At 38.0% G+C, this 24,259-nt stretch overlaps 3 protein-coding genes and 1 long non-coding RNA gene across 9 annotated transcripts in view; 2 read left to right on the top strand and 2 right to left on the bottom strand.

The window, feature by feature from the left end:
• Positions 1-5,429, bottom strand: part of LOC134743687 (DNA translocase FtsK) — a 39,421-nt gene extending 33,992 nt beyond the window's left edge. For 4 of the 6 annotated variants that reach the window (XM_063677287.1, XM_063677284.1, XM_063677286.1 and 1 more), the window contains exons 1-2: positions 5,326-5,399; positions 825-958 (exon numbers count right to left, since the gene is read on the bottom strand). In XM_063677287.1, coding sequence (XP_063533357.1) covers positions 825-946 — 122 coding nt within the window. In that variant the 5' untranslated portion in view covers positions 947-958; positions 5,326-5,399. Of the gene's footprint in view, positions 1-824; positions 967-5,325 lie in introns of all 6 variants that reach the window. The other 2 variants (XM_063677285.1, XM_063677289.1) reach the window with 2 other exon arrangements.
• Positions 1-24,259, top strand: part of LOC134743807 (uncharacterized) — a 576,396-nt gene that overhangs the window by 452,430 nt on the left and 99,707 nt on the right. The gene's annotated exons all lie outside the window — the stretch shown is intronic.
• Positions 11,259-24,259, top strand: part of LOC134743744 (uncharacterized) — a 467,732-nt gene continuing 454,731 nt past the window's right edge. Inside the window, exon 1 of the mRNA XM_063677379.1 lies at positions 11,259-13,080. Coding sequence (XP_063533449.1) covers positions 11,312-13,003 — 1,692 coding nt within the window. The 5' untranslated portion in view covers positions 11,259-11,311 and the 3' untranslated portion in view covers positions 13,004-13,080. The remainder of the gene's footprint in view (positions 13,081-24,259) is intronic.
• LOC134743783 (short neuropeptide F) overlaps positions 20,629-24,259 on the bottom strand; it is an 86,724-nt gene continuing 83,093 nt past the window's right edge. Inside the window, exons 6-7 of the mRNA XM_063677438.1 lie at positions 22,224-22,310; positions 20,629-21,329 (exon numbers count right to left, since the gene is read on the bottom strand). Of these exons, the coding sequence (XP_063533508.1) occupies positions 21,270-21,329; positions 22,224-22,310 (147 nt within the window). The 3' untranslated portion in view covers positions 20,629-21,269. The remainder of the gene's footprint in view (positions 21,330-22,223; positions 22,311-24,259) is intronic.

The raw sequence follows: 24,259 nt of genomic DNA, 5'->3' as shown, positions 1-24,259 counted from the left end.
AAATGAGGACACATTTATGGATGAGTCAATTTTAACTTTAACAAAATCGACAAATATGACATTGAATATTTAAAATTCATAATAGTATATGCGAACGTCGTTTGCCATATAATATTAGTTTCATATTTAATTTGTTAGATTAATGTTAAAGATCTATTAATCTCGTCTTTACTATAATTGCACCTTTCAGAGCCTCATGTTCAAGTCCAATATCGATTTGATTTACTTATCTTACTAACTTTAGAGCGCAGTCATATGCTTGTAAGTCCGAACTACGGAACTAAAAAATGTTCCCATATTAATTTATATCACTGCTTGCTTATATGGAATGCTTATATGGATGGAATCCTGGGCATTGTTTTAGAAACGTGAGACAGCCTCCTAATGAGACACTGGCTTTGTCTGCATGCGCCTTGTGTGACAGGTTATAGGTTTTATAGAATATTAACACAACTTTTAAGTTTATTAATAATAATTATACTAACCCCGATGTAATTACGTCTGAAATAAACGATTTAATATGGAAAAAGTTTTTTTTGTTTCAATTAAGGTTTATGAACTGAGATTAATGTCAGAAATAACTTAAAAGGGAGATATTTGTGTATATGTCATGGCCAGATCTGAGAATTGATAATTCCATAATGTGGCAATCATTTCACGAAATGATCGGTTGGCCAAATCATGAAAAAATCCAACCTAACCAAACCATATCATTGAACATTACTTCCAACATTTCAAACACAAACGTAGCGTAATTTCAAGTATCCGAGAAAACGTTTTGACGAGGAGACGTTATTATGAAATAAAAACAAATGAATACTCACCCGACGCCTCCATTATCAAGGTTAGAGAGGTGCTTGTTGAGCGTCTCCTGAATGTTCTTTTGCGAGTACAGCCCGATGGGCGAGTTGAACTGCTTGTGCACTAACTTCGGGCCGGTAGCCATCTTGGGTCGTTCGTTCAGCGCTGGAACGTCAAAAAAATACATTTATTCATATGTTATTATATATTAATTAAATAATAAGTGTATTTTGAATTTTATGCAAGCTCACATTGACTATCATATTTATGGAAACAGTTTTATAAACCTACTTATAAATATATAATCTATCTGTAGGTATAGTTTAGGATTTCCTATAGCCAAATTTCGCTTTTATCAAACCTAAGACCTACCTAATAGTAGGTAGGTACTGTCCCATTGTTATATTATCAACAAATTCCAAAATTTTAGCACAGAAAATAACATGCATTTTACTTTCCTCGTATTCGAAATAAATAGTATAGTGTTTCGCATCAGGCAGGCAAGGCATCATTTCAGCCTCGGACTATTGGCGATTTCGCTGCGTTCGAGCGCCAAAATACCTCGGTAGAAATAAGTGCCTTTCCTCCCTTAGTTAACAATCTACTATTACTTTGTAACATCAAGGTAAGACATCAGTACTTACTTAAAATTAGGTATACAATTTTTATCCACCTCATGAGATAATTTTATTAGTCTCGTCTCGTAAGATTCGCGCCGCGGGGTTGGCAGGCTTACCATCTTATTGCGTTTTTATTACTGCCACCATCCCGTAGCGACAACGACTATCATATTTTTCCCGAATTATGTGCTAGAGCCACGGCAGCTTGGAGCAAATAAGTTTTCAATATAAGCGTCTTTACGCACAGCAATAGTGAAGACAAACGGTCAGAGATATTATACATATATAAAGGCCATTTCTCCGTATACAATTCTAAATCTACCGTTATTGCTTTTTGTCAAGGCATTGTTTAAACTACCCACGTAAATTATCGCACTTTTATAAACAGTAGCTGGAATTCTCAAGTTTTCTGCTAAACTTAAACCGGAAATCGAAATAAGCTGTAGCGCGCATGTCGCAAATAAAATAATCTCCAAGTCACCAACGTATGAGATTTCTCTCAGCATTTCACTTAGTACTCGTAAATGGAAAGCAAACACGATTTCGGTTTCGAAATTTTGCAGGTTAAAAAATTGGTTAATAATCAGGGTTTATAACAATTATAACAGAAAATACTATATTTTTAATTACATTTTAAACATAAAACTGCATAATTATATTAATTATTTATTTGCGCCCAGAGATAAAATCACCCAGATGAATTAATTTATACTAACAGTACTTTTAGTTCTCTTATGACTTACTCTTTTATGATAGATCTCCTATAATCATCATCGGAAATTTAAAGTATGTATATCTATCGCCACCCAAAGTAAAAAGAATGGACTTTTGCTCTTGGAAAACACTATTTGGTGAAGTGAAGCTACTGATAAAGGCCATAAAATGATAGCATGTTAGTAGTGATACGCCAAAACACGTTGCAATTTGTGTTAAAAGCATGCAAATCGTTACGATTGATCTTTAGGCCATTTGAATCAATTTGACCCGTAGAACCAAAAAAATACGGAGAGGAGTTATGACGTCATCTTTTTTTTGTATGGAAAAAAAATGTTCAGAAACCTATCCTGTGAGGTATTCAATAAAAGGGATTTTTGAGCCGATTCTTAAAATATATCACATCATTATATTTCACAATTTTTTTAATTAGAATAAAAATAATTTTCAAATCATACCAAGTTTGGCCTTCTCCAGATACGATATCGTTCACAATTTGTTTATAATTTGGGTATAAGTTAAGGTATATTTTACAAAAAACTTTTGAATGATATCGTATCTGGAGAAGGCCAAACTTGGTAAGGTATTGAAAATTATTTTTTGGTCAAGCAAATCTTGTCAGTAGAAAAAGGCGCGAAATTTAAATTTTCTATGGGACGATATCCCTTCGCGCCTACATTTTTTAAATTCGCCGCCTTTTTCTACTGACAAGATTTGCTTGACCAACTATGTATACATCATCTCGGATCAGAAGATCAGCGCTAGAAGTCGCCAGCAGCATGCTGAGATGGGGCCATTTCGTGACACTTTATTTTCACTATGTTCTTTTAATATATGTCTATTGTCTGTGTGCTTACGAATAAAAACTATTCTAAACTATTCTATTCTGTCTCCTTCACTTTAACCCATCATATTAAAGTGGGCTGCTAACCGCGTGTAGATAGTTCGAACTGTTTATTTATGTACGCGACGTAGACGAATATTGCAAAATGTGCGGAAGCTTCGGACAGTCATTTTGTGTAACACGCCTAGCAAAATAAACCGGTGTTGTTGCCAATAGATATAAAACAACAGAAAAAAATAGGATTTTGTTGGTATTTTTTTTTATCTTTAGTGCTGTTAATTTGTGTGCAAATATATTGTAATTTTATAGATGGGATGGGTAGCTAGAACGTCGTGAATACACTTAGGAATTATTTGACGCACGCAGATCGAGATGGTGTGTGTTTAAACCCCAATGGTACTGAAGCCACGGGTCTAAATTTAACAAATTTCGTTTCACAGTTCGGAGATCATTACAACATAATAAGACTTAATGGTTCTAGCCAGAAAAATGGGTTAGTCTCCATCTCTGTCAGACCAATGGGTACAAAAAGACTCTCAGATATTAAAACTATGAAAATATTTTTATTTTATTTTACATTTAGTATATACCTAAATCATTAATCAAGAAACAAGTTTTAAACATTGAATAGTCTATTGATCATGCCTATAGATAAATCAATATGAAGCGAACTCTATATTATACATTAAATATATAATTTTTCTAGTCAGCTGGATATTCGAATGCAAACAAATCTTCTAGGTATGATCTCAAGAGAAATCACTGTAAATTTTTTGATGTGTTAGGTACTAAGTTGATTATTTCTATATACTTAATGGCTCCGAAAAAAAACAAACTGAATCGACACAAGTCACATCATCATCGAGCCTGCTCGATCAAGGTTTTGATCTTGTTTGTGCACTGGAAATTGTGTCATTATCATCACGCTCGAACTTGTTGGGCGTAAAATACACTGCATGTCGTACCAAGGTCGTGTCATACCGATAACAAAATCAAAACTAACAAATCATTGAAACAGAATCGGCCTCTTGCAGGAGAACATGGAAAGCATTTTTGCTCAACCTCAAAGCGGAAACGATTCGCGCTCGCTCGGTCAACTATCTATTGATATGATTCATAGTTGTAATGTATAATTACTATAATCATATGAGCCTATTTTGCATGTATATAATAGCCATATTTATAATTTTTATTAATAATTTCGTATGTAGTTTTGCACATTGTAATTTTGAGGGACATTTTTCCTCAGTCTCCCATTGACCATGAACGCTGTAAAGGGTTCGATGTGTCGGGATATAATTCGTTAAAATAGTTTAATCTCATGAGTAACTATCGCGGTAATGTAAGGTGAAGATGTTTGGTTTTTTTCAGCGTAAAAGTATCATTAAGACGACTTGCAACCAAGTGTCGCCGGTCTCATTTGAGCGAGTTCATCGAACGTTTGTTTGTTTTCGATATGTCCTCATTAGTGTAGGTTATTGTTTACACTGACATGCTGTGAATATTTGGCGCGTTTATTTGAGAGAATGTCTACACGTAGGTGTACGAAAAACAGTGTGCTATGTGTGCTCTTCGGAAGATGCGATATAATAAGTAGACGACGAGAGATTATCTATTTTTGTTCTGGACTCCTTGCTCGCATGCGTACGAAATATTTGCCAGCCAAAGTGGCTACTTTTGTTTTAAGAGCGCATTCATCATTGTATTTTACCAACGCTCGTCTGTTACACCTTGAAGAAAACATTGTTAAAAATAGGTCGTGAAAAGTAAACAATGATTATCCTTGGACCAGGACAGACGGAAACCAGATTTTTTAATAGTTGTGAGGCTATCGAAGTAGTTTTCTAGAGGAACAAGGTTAACAATACCGTCATCAAGGTTGAAAATAATTCCGGCGAGTAATTCGGAACAGTTTATACGGCGTACAGGAATAACTCTTCAGCTATTTATACACCGCGTTCATGACATGCTGTCTCTAGATGTAAAGTTACAATGATGACAGGTATACGTTAAATTTGTACTTGGCATAGTTTAAAGTTGTTCGGATCCGAGTAAGCGTTATAAAAACAAGCATTCACTGTCGCCCTCTAGGAGCAGGGGTTAAGGTGACTTCACAACGTTTCACGTTAAAACATAGTCAGTTTATGCGGAACGCTAGACGCTGGCGCAGCATTATTATGCGCGAAAACGTAACGACTTATTTCAGTCCCGTGAAGTCACGGCTAATTATTTTTGTAACTGAACACCTGTAGTTAGTCATGAATGTCGAGGTCGCCAGGTGATTAGCGATGGAAAAACGAAACGAAGCATTTATTAGTGCGAAGCGTAATGAAGCGGCGAATAGAGCGGGTACCTTGTGCGGCGGTCAGGTTCGTGCGAGCGGCTTGGGCGCCTGTCTCTTACTGAAGCGGGAATCGCCGCCCACGCCCACGGTGCGCGCTCTCGACCGCACCTGCAAAATTTCGTGAATTGCCGATTGTGTAAACTAAAATCATAAAAAATATAGAGAGTAATAAGTTATCAAAATCATAATCATTTTAGTTTTTTTCTGATATGTCATTTAAAACCTAAACAAATAAAATTGGAATTTTGTATGTCAAAACGTGGACAAAATAAATCGAATCATAAAGTTCCTTGTCCTCATGTTTCTAAACTTTATCTACATGTTTTATTCACATAATTTTTATACATACAAGTGAGTTTCTCTATATTTTCCTGTTTTAATATTATTTAAAAATCTATTAAAATAATTCATACGTTGCCTTACTTTATTTGTATAAGGTAATATTTCTAGACTTACCTCGAGTAAAGAGAAATGCAATGGATTTATAAATAAATTAAATAGTCTATGCACTTTTAAACTGGACGTCACTAATACAGGTATCCAAAACTTTTAAAAATACATTGGTATGTGGAAATTGCGGCTCCCCGACCACGAATGAGCACCGGCGTCCACTATCGTGAGAAATTTGATTAAGTTTACACCAACACGACTATTTTTAGTTTGCCCACAACAGCAATAACCTGGACGTCTTAAGCGGCTTCTGAAGGATCTCGTTCACTCTTAAATCGTGACTAGAGTATTTGGCGGCATACGAAGCTTATTGTTGTCATGTGAAGGGCGCTTTGAAGAAGGGATGGGTTGAGTGTCTATGCATTCTTGGCCTTGGTTTGGTTTAGAGGAAAATCAATGTCTGCCATTATTTGTTGTGTCATCATATTATTAAATTAGCTAAGCAACGTAAACAATATTGCTCAAAGCAATTCCCTTATTCACATATCCCTGAGTAGCCGTGCACTTAATAGAATGTGTCTATATATATATAATATCCATACTAATATTATAAATGCGAAAGTCTGTATGTCTGCTTTCTGTCTGTGTTTTCCCTCTTCACGCAAAACCGCTGAATCGATTTAGATGAATTTTGGCCTAGAGATAGGTTGAGTCCCTGAGAAGGACATAGGATAGTTTTTATCCTGAAAATCATCCCTTAAGAAAGTAAAAAGCGGGGTGGAATTGAGATAATTAATAAGGTGCCTGCTAATTTGTGTGCACAATATGCTCAAATTGAATGATTGCTATGATAATTTTTCCAGGCGCTATACTTAGCTGCTGTTAATAAGTCCACGCAGACGAAGTCGCGGGCAAAAGCTAGTTATTATCTATAATAGAGAGGATGGATAAACGTGAATTTTCTGTTTTGTATTAGTTTCCCATTTTTGCATTTGTACCTACTGTTTACCCTCATGTACCTAGTCTGTATAATACTCTCTGTTTAAAATTTCACAGTGTATTAGTTCGCTGTAATGCTGTGTAATTTTTTGATGATTTTTTTGAAATGTTACTTAGGCTATATTCCTGTAAAGTTACATTTTGTGTTTTTAAATAAATTGAATTTAAATTATATCACATGCCTTATAATTAATACTAGCGACCCGCACCGGCTTCGCACGGGTAGTTCAACTAATTTCCACAAAACCGTTACAAATTATACATATAAACCTTCCTCTTGAATCACACTATCTATTATAAAAAACCGCATCAAAATCAGTTGCGTAGTTTTAAAGGTCTAGCATACATATGGACGGACGGACGGACACACAGCGGAAAGCGACTTTGTTTTATACTATGTAGTGATTGTTAATTTTAGCCGGTTGCATCAACTTGATAGTACTATGACAGGTGGCTTCACGGTCGCTACGATGCATTTATACGGTGGTGGGCGGCTGTTGTGATGCATGTATTGCAGGAGGCCAATTCCCGAATGGAAATTTGACAATTAGTATTAGATTGGAATAATGGCAATACGATTATAATATTTTAAATGGGACATTGGAACGATTTGTACCGAAAACTGAAACCAGGGAAGAACCTGCGAACGGGGTAACAAATTTACGACACAAAAAAATACTTGTCAGAGATGATAGCCCATTTTTATAAAATATAGTATATCTTGATGCCAAGCGTGATAGAATAAAAGCCAGACCTGCGGCAATACCTTATAAGTATGTTAATGATGTGCTCACATGCCCGCAATGTTCGCGCACTTTTACCAACAAGATCGGCTACATCAGCGACTTGCGAGCACATCAGCGACAGCAACGGAGTTGACAATAACTCCTTGGCCGAAGTAGACCGTGGAGAGACCGATTACTTATTATTAGTATATCTGACTGAACCAATTGACACGATATTTAAAATGCATGAATAAAATAGTGTTAGTTACATGTATCCACAGACACATATATTCTAACAATGATTGAAACATTCGGTGGCGTTAGCGCTGCACTTTTACAAAACAAATAAACTTTTACCAAATACGACTCCAGGCTGGTGAACCGACTCACAAAAGTCACAAACAGACAATAAATCGATTATTCTGATTATTCCACTTTATATCGCAGAGTTCTGCGTTTGACAGATTGACGGGCGCGTTTGTCGCAAGACGCAACGACGTCAGATGCTACCCAGGGTACCCAGGCTAGACTTAGAACTGCAGGAACGCAATCACATAATGTTTTCGAAGTAAAACTTCTTTAGGCGCGACTAGTGACACACTCACAGTAGGACACACGTCAAAGTGCCAACATAGCGATAAACGTCATCGTCAAAGAAGTTTTACTTCGATCGCGCATAAAGATTACACACCAATTACACACACACACTTTTTTGAATTTGCGACGTTTGTATATGGTTAGATTAAATATATTTATTTCACATACACATTACAGTACAAATTACATTAATGTCTATGCGATATGACCAAAATTACCAATTTAATATCGATTATTTGACGAGCGGTCTGGCCTAATGGGTGCCTGTGAAGTTTGCTGTGAAGCCGATGGTCCTGGGTTCGAATCCCGGTAAGGGCATTTATTTGTGTGACAAATATTTGTTCCTGGGTCATGGGTGTTTTCTATACATATAAGTATGTACCTATTTACCTATCAATCAGTGTATTTATAAAATTGTATTTATTCTTTACTTCATGATTTCTTCATTGTTTAATCGTACATACTTACCTCCCGACACCTGCATGGCATGATACAGTAGTTGTAGTACGTTCATTGTTTAGTTAAATAGGTTAAAAAATAAATAAATAAATATATAAGCTCTGTAGCCTAGCGTTACCGTTAGCGCGGACTTACGGACTTCGGACTTTCAATCCGGAGGTCGCGGGTTGAAATCCCGGCTCGTACAAATGAGTTTTTCGGAACTTACGTACGAAATATCATTTGGTATTTACCAGTCGCTTTTCGGTGAACGAAAACATCACGGGGAAACCGGACTAATTCCAATAAGGCCTAGTTTACCTTCTGGGTTGGAAGGTCAGATATCAGTCGCTTTCGCAAAAAACTAGTGCCTACGCCAATTAGTTGCCAAGCGGACCCCAGGGACAACGTGAGGAAGATGATGGTTGTCTAATTAAATATAAACCATGAAATTAAGCATAAATTACAAAGATAAATGTAGAAAGCTTATTTCTATGTTAACGAACAGTTTAAATGAATTCCTTAATTTCTTAAATTATTGATCAGATCGTAGGATTCGTAGGTAGGTAGGTATGATATAAATAAATCGTTGACCAATAATTGAAAACCTCTTGTATAGGTCACGTACTAAAAAAAATATCTAAAAAAAATACTAAATATAAAGTATCCGGTTCGAAGGACCATGAATAAATTGTGGTGTTTTTCTTTGTTTTTTGGGTGTACGAAACATACACGATTTCCCCTTTTGCAAATTTTGTTGAAAATTGTTTCTGATTATTGTTGATAATATAAACACTATTAAATCCGTTATTGTTAATTTGAAACCCTGCGAAACCCTCGCGAAAACTCTAATAATTAACTTGAATGTACTCACAGTTTATCTTCTTAGTCTTCTTATGAAACTTAAAAAACACTGCACTTCCCTTTACGAGTATATCCGGTTCGAAGGACCATGAATAAATTATGGGGTTTTCTTCGTGTAATTTCTACAATTTTTTTATTTAAAAATCCGAAATTATGTAAAAAATGTGACTTATTTAATTCCCATGACAGATGTGAGTAATGGTTGACACAATTCTTTTTTAGTTAATATTGTCTTCGGTTACCGCGATAGTTACTCATGAAATAAAACTATGAAAACGGATTATATCGCGTATATTGAATTTATAATACATCCCGACGTTTCGAACTCTTTCGGGATGTATTATAAATTCAATATACGCGATATAATCCGTTTTCATAGTTTTCTTTTTTAGTTATTCAAAATTATGTCATTACCAAATGCACGTACATGAAAACGTAAAAGGTTGCAATCTGAACATATACCCTTAAAAGAGTTTAATATATAGAAAATGATCTATTAAACATAACAGCATACTTTAGGGGCTTCAGAGCGTCATAGCAGCCGAGTGCGCAGCCTCGAGGGCGTATTTAAATGCATTGAGCATGATCGCAATTTACTCGACATTAGCGCCAATAACACCGCACGAGGGCGCTCCGACATCGACACCAACGATAGAAAAATATCGAAAATACATAAAAATACATTGCTGGTTGAAACACTGCCTCTTAAAATAAACCTAGGTATTTCTGTAGGTGTGACTATGAAAAAAGCCTAGAATACTAATTCCATTAAATCGACTTGTTAAAAAGTGATGCTTTATTGTAGAATAGCTATATGTACTCGTATTTACCAAAACAACAGTATAACAGTTTTAATTCACTCCCATTAATATCCTTTGTAGGTATATTTCTTAAACGTGCCTTAGATTATCAAAAATTACCAGTGCACATTCACAACTAAAATAGTTGGACTAGTTTTTGATGGATGAGTGAATAACCGCAACCACGTGCTAACTCCTAACTTGATTGTACCTACTCCACAAGGTTTACGAAAACATACCTACACTTAAAACTTTTACGAAAAACCTCGACAAGACTTCTCAATAATATCATAATACCAGCCATACTACATATGGTAAGTGAAAAAATTGTCTCAAACGTGTGGAGGAATTCTCTAATTCCTGTAATAAACCTGAACGACAGGGTATAAACTATCTGTATATTTGTCTATTTTATTGATAAAGTATAGTTGGTCAAGCAAATCTTGTCAGTAGAAAAAGGCGCGAAATTCAAATTTTCTATGGGACGATATCCTTTCGCGCCTACATTTTTTAAATTTGCCGCCTTTTTCTACTGATAAGATTTGCTTGACCAACTATATAAATAAAAGATATATCTGGAACAAAAAAAATTGCAACTAATAATTAAAATAACGTAATAATATTAAAAACTAATCTAAATTAAAATACATCTAAATAAGGCCCCCGCGGCATTGTGCCAAAGATGCTGTCAGCATTCCCTCGCTGAATGGCAATACTTATGCGCTGCGAGAAAAAGCTGCCAGCTCTCTGGTCACCGGCAGTATCGATACTAACGATGATGATATAAGAATGGTAATGCGTCAGCTGACAACCAAAACTCACTAATTACTACCATAAGTTAATAGCCATAACGAATCATATTAATACCTATATAAGGTTGAAATTTGATTAATATTTTTTTAGTAATTAGTGAGTTTTGGTTGTCACCTGACGAATGTTACTCAATAAAAGTCGTTGACGTACAATTGACGTTACAATATGACGTGTATAAAAATACAAAAAGTCTACACTATAAGTTGATCTTATTCAAATTTTAATTAGGATATTACAACCTCAGATTGTATACACGTCATATTTTATACTGTCACTGTCACAATATTTTTACCAACAAATCAACTTCAGTTCATTAAATCGTTTTACAAGTTTTTCATAATAGGTATTATTAAAAATAACAGATGAGTTTACTGGACCTGCCCACGGAAATCGGAACATTAATATTCACGTATTTGGATATCAAGTCAAAAATAAATGTTTACAGTGTAAATGAGTTGAAAGAGTTTTTTGCACCATGTCTGATGAGAAAAGTAAATATATCCAGAAGTACCATCGCCTCAGTAAATACATTGAGTTCTAGTGTTCTTCAAGATTTTGCTGTTAATATCCAGGAACTAAATCTGAGTGGAATTCAAGATCTTACAGCAGATAAGTTAACTCCTTATTTACAAAGATGTTCCAATTTAAAAATCTTGGACTTGACCTTTACCAGGATATTTCTATCGGATGTGGAATACATTTGTTGCAATAATTTAAAGAATATTAGTATAAATTATTTTAAATGGCCTAGGAAACACGATAAAGATGAAGTATGGAAAAAAGCTTCAGACGTATTTAAAAGGCAAAAGTTTGAATATGTACATTTTGTTGTATTGGAGTTCTATGACTCTGAATCTCCTCTCAAATTCCTAAAAGATATCCCTATGACTAAAGATTTTAAAATTACTCTGGCTGATAACTACAGAGATTATTCAGAATCCGATGAATATTACGAATCAGTTAATGTTGAAGAGAGCATTGACATCAACTTTGAACGGCTATGTTACATTTTTCGTGATTGTAGAGTATCTCATAAAACTTCAAGAAGTCTAAAAGGCGTATCAAATTTGGACTATGGAAAGATAGAATACATTTTTATTATGTATTTAGAAACAATTTACATCTATGTATCTCCAATTTTCAGTGGGATGTTTTCACTATGTTGCTCTGACCTTACTATTAATATCTATTCGCATCTACCTTTGGATTTTATGTTAGACGGGAACATAATATTCAAAGCTTGGAACAAAGATGTAACAGTGTTTAATGAGGAATTTTTCAAAAATGTATTAAACGAATTAACGGATTATTTTCCCACCTATTTTTGCATGCATACTAAGTTGCCTATGAACATTACTGCAGCGCCCAGCCATTGGTATTGCATAGATTCATGTGACACGTTTAATGAAATTCTAGATGACTTGCCAGAAAGTGTTACTTTGACAGATTTCTGTAGAAAAGGCTCAGTTGTTCGATGGAATCGGCTTGTAAAACTTAACTCAGACCTCAAAAGTCTAAAGAACATAACGTTTTTAAGTTTAAGCAATATTTGTGCAAAAGGCGACTTCTTCGCTCATATTTTCTTACAATGTAAAAGACTGTATACTATTGACGTGTACATTGAGAACCGTGGCCGTCCAAGTTCATATTCAAGAAGTACACTGTCTCTGTTTAACTCATTGCATCTGACAAAATGCTTAAAGAACCTGAAGTTAACATTAGAAGACATAGAATACGAGATGGTGTTTGACTCAATCAGTCAATGTCCGTCTTTGGAGAACGTTCATATATGCGAGTACCAGCGTGTTATAGCAGACTACGAGGCGGATGAGGAAAACGTGTCGTTACTTATAGAGAAATGCTGCAACTTGTACAGTCTATTCATTGAGGCGGACATGGATCCTGAGGCGTTGACTATGATGATGGGTGCCTTGAGGAATGCCGCGCAGAATCTTGAGAAAGACCATTTATGTGTTGAAGTGTGTGATTGCTACGGAGGATGGAATCCATTCGCAGATGTATTTAACCCCAGCCCGCTACGTATAACGGAATGAACTGTCGGTAGGTACGTTGATATTTTTTGTTTAGATTTGTAATTTGTTATTTAGCCGTTTAGTAAGTATGATAATTTGTTATTTGTAAAAAAATCAAGTCTTTTTAAATTTACTAAAACTATAATAGCATTTTGTAGCAATAAAATAATTAATTTCAAACGTGAGTTTAATCCTTCACTAAATAAAAAGAGCGTATTAATTTCGTTTTTCGCTCTTAACTCCGTCCTGGCACTCCTGGCTTAGTGACGGGCGACGCGACGAAGCGACGGGAATACCACCTACAAGTACATCGCTGTCGCACTGGCAGCATCGAGCGAATGGAACGTATTCAAGTGTTTAAAAATAATGTCTTAATTGAAAGTAGTTCTTCAGTGCTTCGAAAGCAGCTCATATTTAGAAAACAAAAACATCTCGATAAACGTACACTAGAATGAGTGTAGAAACATTAATGTTCTTAATATATACTCCAAGCTTTGGACGAGTTAAGTATTTACACAAACCTGTAGTACTCGGACCATAAAGAGTTTTAAACAATCCACAAAAGCTGTTTCTCAAGTCAAGGAAAGTAACTACATAAGTTATATGACTTTTATTAATCTACTTTTGTCGCTCGAGTAAATTCGCGCCAAAATTCGCCGGGAGTGATGGCTCGTGGCACGCTTCTTTCTTCGCATTGTATCACCTTCACAAAAACAATGCGATTTTTGTTTCGATCGCTCGTCGCTAGTTGCAAGTCTCGCAATGTCATGGCCAGGCAGTTATAATCACGGAACAATAAAGAAAGCGCCTTATAACGCATGCTATGGTTGATATTTATACATCATATTGTGTAAAATTGATTTCAATACCTAATGTCAATATCCAGAGAAAAAAATGGGGACTACGAAGCTGGTGAGGTGGTCAAAATGACCTACACACGCGTTTATTATCTTAACAATAAAGTTGTGTTCAATTCATTTTGAAGACTCGCCCGCTTAGCAACTATAGCTGCTGACTGAATAGATATAAAATATTTAAAGAAAGTCCTAAGTCCGTGTAATATGCCTATCTTTACCTGAGCCTAATGAAGTGTTAGGTATTATATTACGTCTTAGAAGTTACCCTTCAGATTCAGAGCCTAGAATTGCTAGACTTCCGAATGGATAAAGGTGCCGTCTAGCTCACTTGATGCTGTTCTCCTTTGTTCGACCCAAAACAAATAACAAGGTTTCTCGGCTGATTACCTACATCTAATAAAAACAGGCAAGTAATTTCTCAAAACGACTTTCACGTGCTCGTACTGTAGTTGATATATATGCGTCTAGCGTATGCTTGCATGTGTGCGTGGCTGCGCCCACCACGATACCTATACGACAATAAAGCAGTGCATAACTAGCTACCGGTTGTTTCACTTGTGTCCTCGTCTACGTATCTAACAGTGGCGACGAATACCCACATTAAAAAAAAAAAAAAAAAAAAAGTAACATGTCGACTGGATTATTTGGAATTTTGACCAGTTTTGACCACAATGGACAGGAGTGGAAGACATACAAAAGTCGCCTGACACAGTGGTTTGTGGCAAACGACATCACCGATGTGACAGACGCGACTAAAACAAAGCGGAGAGCTATATTGCTAAGTGCACTCACGGAGGGTACGTACAGACTCGCTGCAGATTTGGTTTTACCTAAGGATGTACAAACGGTGCCCTACGACGATATCATAAATAGTTTGGATACCCATTTCAACCCTAAACAAGTTGGGTTCAGCGAGAGGCATAATTTCTACGCAGCGGTACAACGAGAAGGCGAATCTCACTCGCAGTGGGCCGCGAGACTTCGTGGTCTGACGTCGCTTTGTGCCTTCAATAATGTGGAAGAAACGCTACTCGATCGCTTTATTATGGGAATGAGGGCTTGTTACGAAAAAGAAAAGCTCTACGCGCAAGATTTGGCTGGCCTTACACTTAGCAAAGCTGTGCAGTACGCCGAGAATGTTAGCACAGCGCGTGCAGCTGCCGCCGCCAGCGCGAGCGGAGCTGGCGCATCTGCCGCGGGCGCCGCGGCGCGGGACCCGCTATTAAAGATTTCACGCAGTGCTAGTGCCAAGGGATCGGCCGCTACAAAGAGTAGCCGTGTAGAAAAGCCTAAGTGTACCATATGCGGGTATACCAACCACAAGACCGCGGAGTGTCAGTATAGTGATTATGTGTGTAAGAAGTGTAACGTTAAAGGCCATCTACGTAGGGTGTGTCCATCAAAAGTGAATTACGTAGACAATGGAGCCGGAGACGAGGACTTCGGGGACGATGGTGAGGTATTTACTATACGTTCCTTGCGGGGAGAGCCAATGGTAGGCACTGTAACTGTTCGCGGATCAAAATTAAATTTTGAGATAGATACCGGTGCCGCCGTAACTGTAATTTCAAATAATATTTATAAATTATACTTTAAAGATGTGCCATTGGGTCCGTTGCGAAGAAGGCTGGTTACTTATAATGGCGATAACATCGCATGTGTAGGCGTTGTGCGGTTGCCTGTGTGCTACGATGACTACACACATTCGTTAGACATACATGTCGTACGAGACGACGGAGTGTCTCTTCTAGGTAGGGATTTTATATCAGCCTTTCAATTGGAACTTGTACGAGTTAATCACTGTCACCAATTGTCTTCAGTTGAACAGCTACAAAAAAAATTTCCTAGATTATTTTCAAATTCATTAGGCTGTTTCAATAAACACAAAGTCAGGCTGAGACTCAAAGATAACGCGAAACCGGTTTTTATTAAAGCGCGGCCGATCGCATTTGCAATGCGCGATAAGGTAAACAAAGAAATCGACCGGCTAGTACAATTAGGCATTTTAAAACCCGTAGACCATGCCGAGTATGCTTCGCCAATAGTCCCAGTGTTAAAACGGAATGGCAGTGTACGACTGTGTGCGGATTATTCTGTTACTTTAAATAAGCAATTGATAGTCGACCAGTACCCCTTGCCAACAGCAAAAGAATTATTTGCAAAATTATATGGTGGCATTAAATTTACTAAACTCGACTTATCAATGGCTTACAACCAATTTGTTTTAGATGATGAGTCACAGCCGTACACTTGCATAAATACATCTCGGGGACTATATATGTATACTCGTTTGGTGTTCGGTCTCGCCAGCGCGCCGGCCGTGTTCCAGCGCGCCATGGAGGGCGTGCTAGCCGGCATGGAGGGCGTGCTGTGCTTGCTCGACGACGTGCTCGTCACGGGCCACGACGACGCCGAGCACGCGCGCAGGTTAAACGCCGTGCTCAATAGGTTGCAAGACGCAGGATTGACGTTACAACAAGAAAAGTGTGATTTCTATAAAGATGAAGTTAGTTATTTAGGCTATGTTATAGACAAAAACGGCTTACATAAGTCACCCGATAAGGTCGAAGCGATAGTAAAGGCTCCCATTCCGAATAATGTTAGCGAGCTCCAATCATTTTTGGGGTTAGTAAATTATTACAGGAACTTTGTACCAAATGCGTCGTCAATCTTGTGTCCTCTTTATGACCTTTTAAAAAAGGGGTCTAAATGGCAATGGAAGGATGCACACCATACCGCTTACATGGAGATAAAAAAATGTATGGCATCAGATCAGGTTTTGGCTCACTTCAATCCGGGGGCTAAGCTATTTTTGACAGTCGATGCTGGACCCCGGGGCCTTGGTGCGATTTTATCACAACTGGACCCCGGAGGCCAAGAGAGGCCGATTTCTTTTGCCTCAAGGACATTGTCGGTAGCCGAAACACGATACTCACAGCTTCAAAAGGAAGCTACTGCTATTATTTTTGGTGTGCGTCGCTTCCACCAATATTTGTATGGAAAATCAGAGCCGTTCGTCCTTCGCACAGACCATAAACCCCTTGTATCGATTTTTGGACCATATAAGGGTATTCCAGAAGTGACAGCAAATCGCCTCCAAAGATACGCAATATTTTTAAGTGCGTATAATTATTGCATTGAGTATGTGCGAAGTGCTGACAACAGCGCTGATTTTTTGTCTCGCGCTAGTCTCCCGGCGCCGGCGCCGGCACCTGCGCCGACAGACGAGCGCGCGGCCTGCGCGGGCGCGCGGGGCGCGGCGCAGGAATGTGCTGATGATGTCGGCGCGGAACCGTGCGATCGCGCCGCTTATGTACATTTCGTTCTAAGTGGTAGTCTGCCTGTCACCTTCTCGGACGTATGCAAAGAAACCAGTAATGACGTTATTTTAGTTAAGGTACGTAAATATATAATGGAGGGATGGCCAAACAAAGTTAACGATTTACAAATTAAACCTTACCACTTATGTCGAACACAGCTATCATACGAAAACGGATGCATTATGAGGGGTCATAAGGTTGTAATTCCAGACACGTTACGTGAAAAAGTGTTGTCGGAGCTCCATAAATCGCATCTAGGTATAGTGAAGACTAAGGCGGAGGTTAGGTCTAGATTTTGGTTTCCGGGCGTGGACGAAGCAGTAGAACGAATGATAGGGTCTTGCAATATTTGCATACAGATGCGACCAGCGCCAGCCCGAGTCAAGCCCGTTCCGTGGACACCGCCTAAGGAAGCTTGTAGTCGTGTCCATGCCGACTTCCTCGGCCCAATAAATGGTCGAATGTACCTAGTGCTGGTCGACGCGTTTTCCAAGTGGCCAGAAGTGTACGACATGGCCAACACAACTACATCCACCGCCACTATCGATAAATTGTATGAATTTATGTCCAGATTCGGTATACCGCTAACTTTGGTAACGGACAATGGCACAGCTTTTTGTTCCCAAGAATTTCAATCTTTTTGTATCCTTAATGGAATTAAGCATGTCACGTCACCGCCGTACCATGCTGCAAGCAACGGCCAAGCCGAATCATATGTGAAAATAGTTAAAAAAGGAATACGGTCTAGTCTTATGTCGAGCAGTAACGTTAAACAAGCGAAAATGGAACTTTTAAAATATTTGTTTGATTACCGTAATTCGAAACACACTACCACTGGGTTCTCCCCCGCGCAATTAGTCTACGGACGTAAAATGAGGTCACGTATAGATCTATTATCCCCACCCTCACCGCTGCCCTCGTCTGCGGCTCCAAAGTCTGATAAGCCCGATGTTCAGTGCTCACAGGATAATAATAATGTAACTAACCGGAAACAATTCGCAATTGGCACCTTTGTACTCTATACGAAAAATGTAAACAATAATAAAATTACGTGGAGTAAAGGAACGGTAGAAAAGCGAATAGGAAAAGTTATGTATTTAATTAAAGACTGGGATTCTCAAATAAGTTATCGAAAACATGTAAACCAACTAGCATTGTATAAAGGTTACCTGGGAGATGCTAATGTATGGGACTATGACGATCACGATATACTTACGCACTCACCGCCTGCGCCAAGTTCTATTTCGTCGTCGCCGCCGCCGCCGCCGCCGCCACCGCCACCGCCACCGCCGCCGCCGCCGCCGCCGCCGCCGCCAACGCCGCCAACGCCGCCGCCGCCAACGCCACCGCCGCCGCCAACGCCGCCGCCACCGCCGCCTCAACCGTTGATGTTGCCATCGCCTCACCAGAATGAGTCAAGCCATACTCACCCCGTAGAGGAAGACGAGGAAGAGTTTTATGAGGCAGAATCCGACAATAGGCCGCCAACAGGCGAGACACGGAGAGTGAGGCGTCCCCGTCGCAAAATAGATTTTAAAAAATATTACTAAATATTTGAAATTAGGTTAAAATATTAATAGTTTAATAGGTGGAGGGATGATATATATGCGTCTAGCGTATGCTTGCATGTGTGCGTGGCTGCGCCCACCACGATACCTATACGACAATAAAGCAGTGCATAACTAGCTACCGGTTGTTTCACTTGTGTCCTCGTCTACGTATCTAACAGTAGTAATGCAAAATTAATTGCAATTTTTTTTACATAGTTAAGCACCTGTAATTTTAGTCTAAAGTTAATTGATTCTATTGTGTTACGATAATTAAGCCATTTTTATTTAAGTTATATGCATGGAAGTGAGTTAGCGTACGCTATAGACTTACATGTGTATGAATTAAGAACAATAATTACAATACGATACAATTTACATGGTTAATTATCGTAACACAATTGAATCCATTAACTTACGACTAATTACTGCTGCCACAATGACAGTTCGTCTCCAGGATCGGGAATCGAAGCCTATCCAATTGCGGCGACGAGTGAGGAAGAATGTCATATCCCCCAAATTGTTTACCGCTGCTCTGGAATGTGCTTTCAAGCTCGTGGACTGGGACGGACTTGGCATTCATATCAACGGCGAATAGATCACCAACCTCCGCTTTGCCGAAGGTATCGTTGTCATGGCTGAGACCCTGGAAGACCTCGGCAAAATGCTTAACGACCTCAGTAGTCTCTCAACAAGTGGGTCTAAGGATGAACATGGAGAAGAAGAAAATTATGTCGAACTCCCATGTTGTACCCACTCCTTTGAAAAATCTACGCTTGAAGTTGTTGACGACTATATATGTATACCTGCCACAAATAGTCAGTAGGTAAGTGCAACTTTAAGAAAGAGGTTTCTCGTCGACTCCAACTTCACCAACTTGGATGGGCAGCGTTTTGGAAGCTACCTAACATCTTCTCGTCGAAAATACCGCAGTGTCTTAAAGACGAAAGTCTTCAACCAGTGTGTGTTGCCAGTGATGACCTACGGCACAGAAACGTGGTCGACTGGTCGCTCAGAATGGGCCTCATAAGAAGGCTCAAGGTCACTCAGAGCAATGGTGCGAGCTATGCTCGGAGTTTCCCTGCGTGATCGAATCAGAAATGAGGAGATCCGTAGGAGAACCAAAGTTGTCGACATAGCTTAGAAAATTGCCAGACTTAAGTGGCAGTGGGCGGGCCACATTGCTTACAGAACCAATGGCCGATGGGGCAGAAAGATTCTCGAGTGGCGACCAGGTACCGGAAGACGCAGCGTGGGAAGGCCCCAGACTAGATGGATCGACAATCTAGTTAAAGTCGCGCGAAACCGTTGGTTGAGGGCAGCGAATGACCGTTCGTTGTGGAGATCCTTGGGGGAGGCCATTGCCCAGCAGTGGACGTCTTTCGGCTGATGGTAATCACTGCTTCTTAACTACGCTTAAGCGTAGTACGTACGTACGTACGTAATTAATTACGTACATCATTTTTCAATAGACTCGTTTGTTTCAAAACTCAAATGTCAGTTATGAGTAATAAAATTGTTAGGGTTCCGTACTCAAAGGGTAAAAACGGGACCCTATTACTAAGACTCCGCTATCCGTCTGTCCGTCTATCCGTGTGTCTGTCACCAGGCTGTATCTCATGAACCGTGATAGACAGTTGAAATTTTCACAGATGATGTATTTCTGTTGCCGCTATAACAACAAATACAAAAAAGTACGGAACCCTCGGTGCGCGAGTCCGACTCGCACTTGGCCGGTTTTTACAGTATCTGTTCTGCCTTGGCTAAATTATATATTGGAATATATATCAATAAAATGAAATATAAAATAAGGATTATTCTCAAATAACTGAACGGATCATACCAAAAAAATTGAAGTCGAGGAGATCAAGGGTCTTTGCCCAGCAGTGGGATGATTATAAAAGTATAATAAAACTATACAATATGTTGGCAATTTTTGTATATTTCAACTCATCAATTGCACTATAATATCTATACAAAATTAACATAGTTTTACTACTTTTAGTATACCTAATTTTCCTGACATGAAAATATAACATTAGCATTTTGTTTCGACAAGTAACGGCGAGTATTATTTTAATATTAGTAGTACCTACGAACGAAGCAGTTTTACATTTACCCAGCTCATGAAATGTACAACTCTTCGCAAGGAAATATCTATATTTTGTTATTACAAACTATGAGAGCGATCAACGTAAGAAACTTAAATTAAAATACAGTCTTACAACATTGACTAGAATACATCGGTATCTACTATGACATTTATGAAAATCAATAAAGTTAAGAGAGATGAATAAATGAAGAAATAAATAATATGTAGATTTTTTAACACTACCCGTAACAAAAGCATTGGAATTAGGACACAGAAGTCGGCTCCATAACTAACAACATACATTAAATTATCTGATTATTATGTACATAAACTTACGAAGTATTTGAATAACATTTAAAAATTGATATTGAATATTTGACACGTAGAATGTTTGTCGTAGGTAAATATTTCCTTATCGATAGTAGTAAGGGTGTGTGGAGGAGATGTCTATAGCTAGAATGGATATGTCGCTTAATCTTGTTGCCTGTTGTCCTCCTCCGCGCTGGCCTTCACTTCCTTGGGCAGAGTTGACTGAAATGTAAAACATCTGTGTAATCAACTTTTTTCATATCATGTACCTATAGAATAATTTTTATATTTAGCAGAGCTGTCTGCGAACGAAATTACAATTTTTTAAATGATGAAATAGCTATGGAATTAACCATTAACAACTAACTTGCGGGTGACTATTATTTAGCTAAATCTAAGACACTTAATCTTTCCAATAAGTAAATTAAATTCGGTTTTAAAATAATAGCAATTTTTCTTATTCGATACGTGCCTCCAGCAGAAAGAGATTTAATTATACAACCAGCAATCCATAAAACTTGTGCATGCATGCATCGTCATACGTCATTTTCCTATCTGAATATGTATTACCAGCTACCCGCCCCAGCTTCGCACGGGTAGGTCAACTAATTTACACAAAACCTTTATAAATTATATGCATATAAACCTTCCTCTTGAATCACTATTTATTTAAAAAAACCGCATCAAAATCCGTTGCTTAGTTTTAAAGATCTAAGCATACATAGGGACAGACATATAGACAGCGGAAAGCGACTTTGTTTTATACTATGTAGTGATGATTAAATCAACGATGGTGATGATTGAAGACGTAACGAGTATCGGTCCATATGGTTCGTTACAAATATGAAGTGCTTTGTGTTTCCTCCCCTCTATTTATTAATAGACACTTTAAAAAAATCTACGGCCACATTCCGCTAAGAAAAATTACATAATAAACTCCAGTGGCGGAGGCCGGATACTCCTCCTCTCGCTTGGCCACTTTTTCTCTAGTATATGATATCAATTTCTGTTTATAATTTATATATGTAAGTATTAGTAGTGTGACTACTAAAAAAACACGAATCTGAATTTGTATTAAAATAAGTTGATTTGTTCCCTAAAATTAATAGTACATACTTCGAAGGGCAGTAAGAACATGTTGTTATCAGATCGACGGCCAAATCGTAGGCGCATGGAGGGGGCGCGGGCCGAGCGGTCCTGCATCTGAAAAGGGAAACTATAATTAGTGCCATTATGAACATGCATCACACTTCAAAAAGGTAAGCACACAGTTTCATGTTGTTTTTTGAGAGCTAAAGGTGCATCCACACCTCAGTTAACTTCAGTGGAGCAACACTATGCAACAGTAAGTAACTAGGTAAGTTACCTATGTTAGTGTTGCTTCACAAAAGTTACCTGCAGTGTGGATGCACCTTAATGCAGCTAGTGTTTTTTTGTTAGTTACTGCTCTTGTTTTTTTTAACTTTTTCATGTCTTAGTGTAAGGGTATTATGGCTCTATAGAATAAGGTTTGGACAAACAATAACCTTGACCACACACCTCAGTCACTCCCTCACGGAAAGAGCCTGAGATACTATAATTCGTGTTCGTCTGGGACGAAAGTAATTAATTCTCGACCAGTGTTGCGTCCAACGCCGGTGGAGGCGCGGAACAGTCCTTCCTAAGCGTGAGTGAAATATACTGAATAAAGCAGTCTCTGAGGTACCAAAGCTTCTAGAGCTGATCCCGTTTGCACTACCTACGTAGGGCCTGTCTCCAATGAATGTGTGTTAACTACGTAGCAATATATATCGTGTGGAGGGTTAGCAAGTGCACTATATGATGTTAGATTGTGATAGCATTTGATGTTAGGGGAGATCCTGGACCCTGGGGATCAGGGACCCTAAGGAAGATCTATGTCCACTGTCCAGCAGTGGACGTCTTTCGGGTGATATGATGATGATGATGCTCACAGTAGAACATTAAGTTAATTGGGGGTCAACAAAAAAAACAACTTCTTTATTAAATGACCAGAGAAAATTTCACGTTGTATGTTTTGTCTAAAGTGCATAGCATCCGTAACCATCTTACTTGTTAGTTCAATATTCCAATAAAGTAATACTCAGTCATAAGCATGAGGAGATTGAGGAGGTTAACTAACTCTACTACTTTTTATAAAAATTACATAGTTACTAAAATCATTTGGTGTGCATACTTCTTACAGAAGGACATTTCTAAAGGAAAAGTTTGGGTACGATTCTCGTAACATTAGTAATCTAATCAAACTTAGAATGTGAAATGGAAATGGAATGATTTACAATAAAACTAGCGAGTCCTCGTAAAAGTGTCACTAGTGGCTTGTTAGAGGGCTCGTCGCGAGTTTTACGCCACATCAACATTTTACGAGACCTGTATCATAGATACGGGACATCGATCCACGTGGATTTAGAACAACACAGAAAATAAAACAAGGATATTAAAGTACATAAAGATATTATCATGACGACGTTTTATATATGCGTGTCGTTTTCATGATGCTTCATTACTTTAAAAAAAAGTTAATTGTGTTACAAGGGGGCAAAGTTGTTGTATAAGTTTTAGTGTTAATATCGAGACCTGAGCAAGTGAAAGATTTCAAAATTAAACCACGAGTTTAGCAAGAAGCGAGGCAGTTTTCTAAACGAAACAACAAAAAAAATAAAACAAGGATATTAAAGTACATAAAGATATTATCATGACGACGTCTTATATATGCGTGTCGTTTTCATTATGCTTCATTAGTTTAAAAAAAACTTAATTGTGTTACAAGGGGACAAAGTTGTTGTATAAGTTTTAGTGTTAATATCGAGACCCGAGCAAGCGAAAGATTTCAAAATTGAACCACGAGTGTAGCAAGAAGCGAGGTAGTTTTCTAAACGAAACAACAAAGAAAATAAAACAAGAATATTAAAGTACATAAAGATATTATCATGACGACGTCTTATATATTCGTGTCGTTTTCATTATGCTTCATTAGTTACAAAAAAAACTTAATTGTGTTACAAGGGGGCAAAGTTGTTGTATAAGTTTTAGTGTTAATATCGAGACCCGAGCAAGCGAAAGATTTCAAAATTGAACCACGAGTGTCACTTGTGTCACATAATTAGAATTTTTTTTAAATAATATACAGTCAA

This window comes from Cydia strobilella, chromosome 8, assembly GCF_947568885.1.
Source record: "Cydia strobilella chromosome 8, ilCydStro3.1, whole genome shotgun sequence".
In the NCBI taxonomy this organism is placed as follows: Eukaryota; Metazoa; Arthropoda; class Insecta; order Lepidoptera; family Tortricidae; genus Cydia; species Cydia strobilella.
This window is presented reverse-complemented; position numbering and strand designations above follow the sequence as displayed.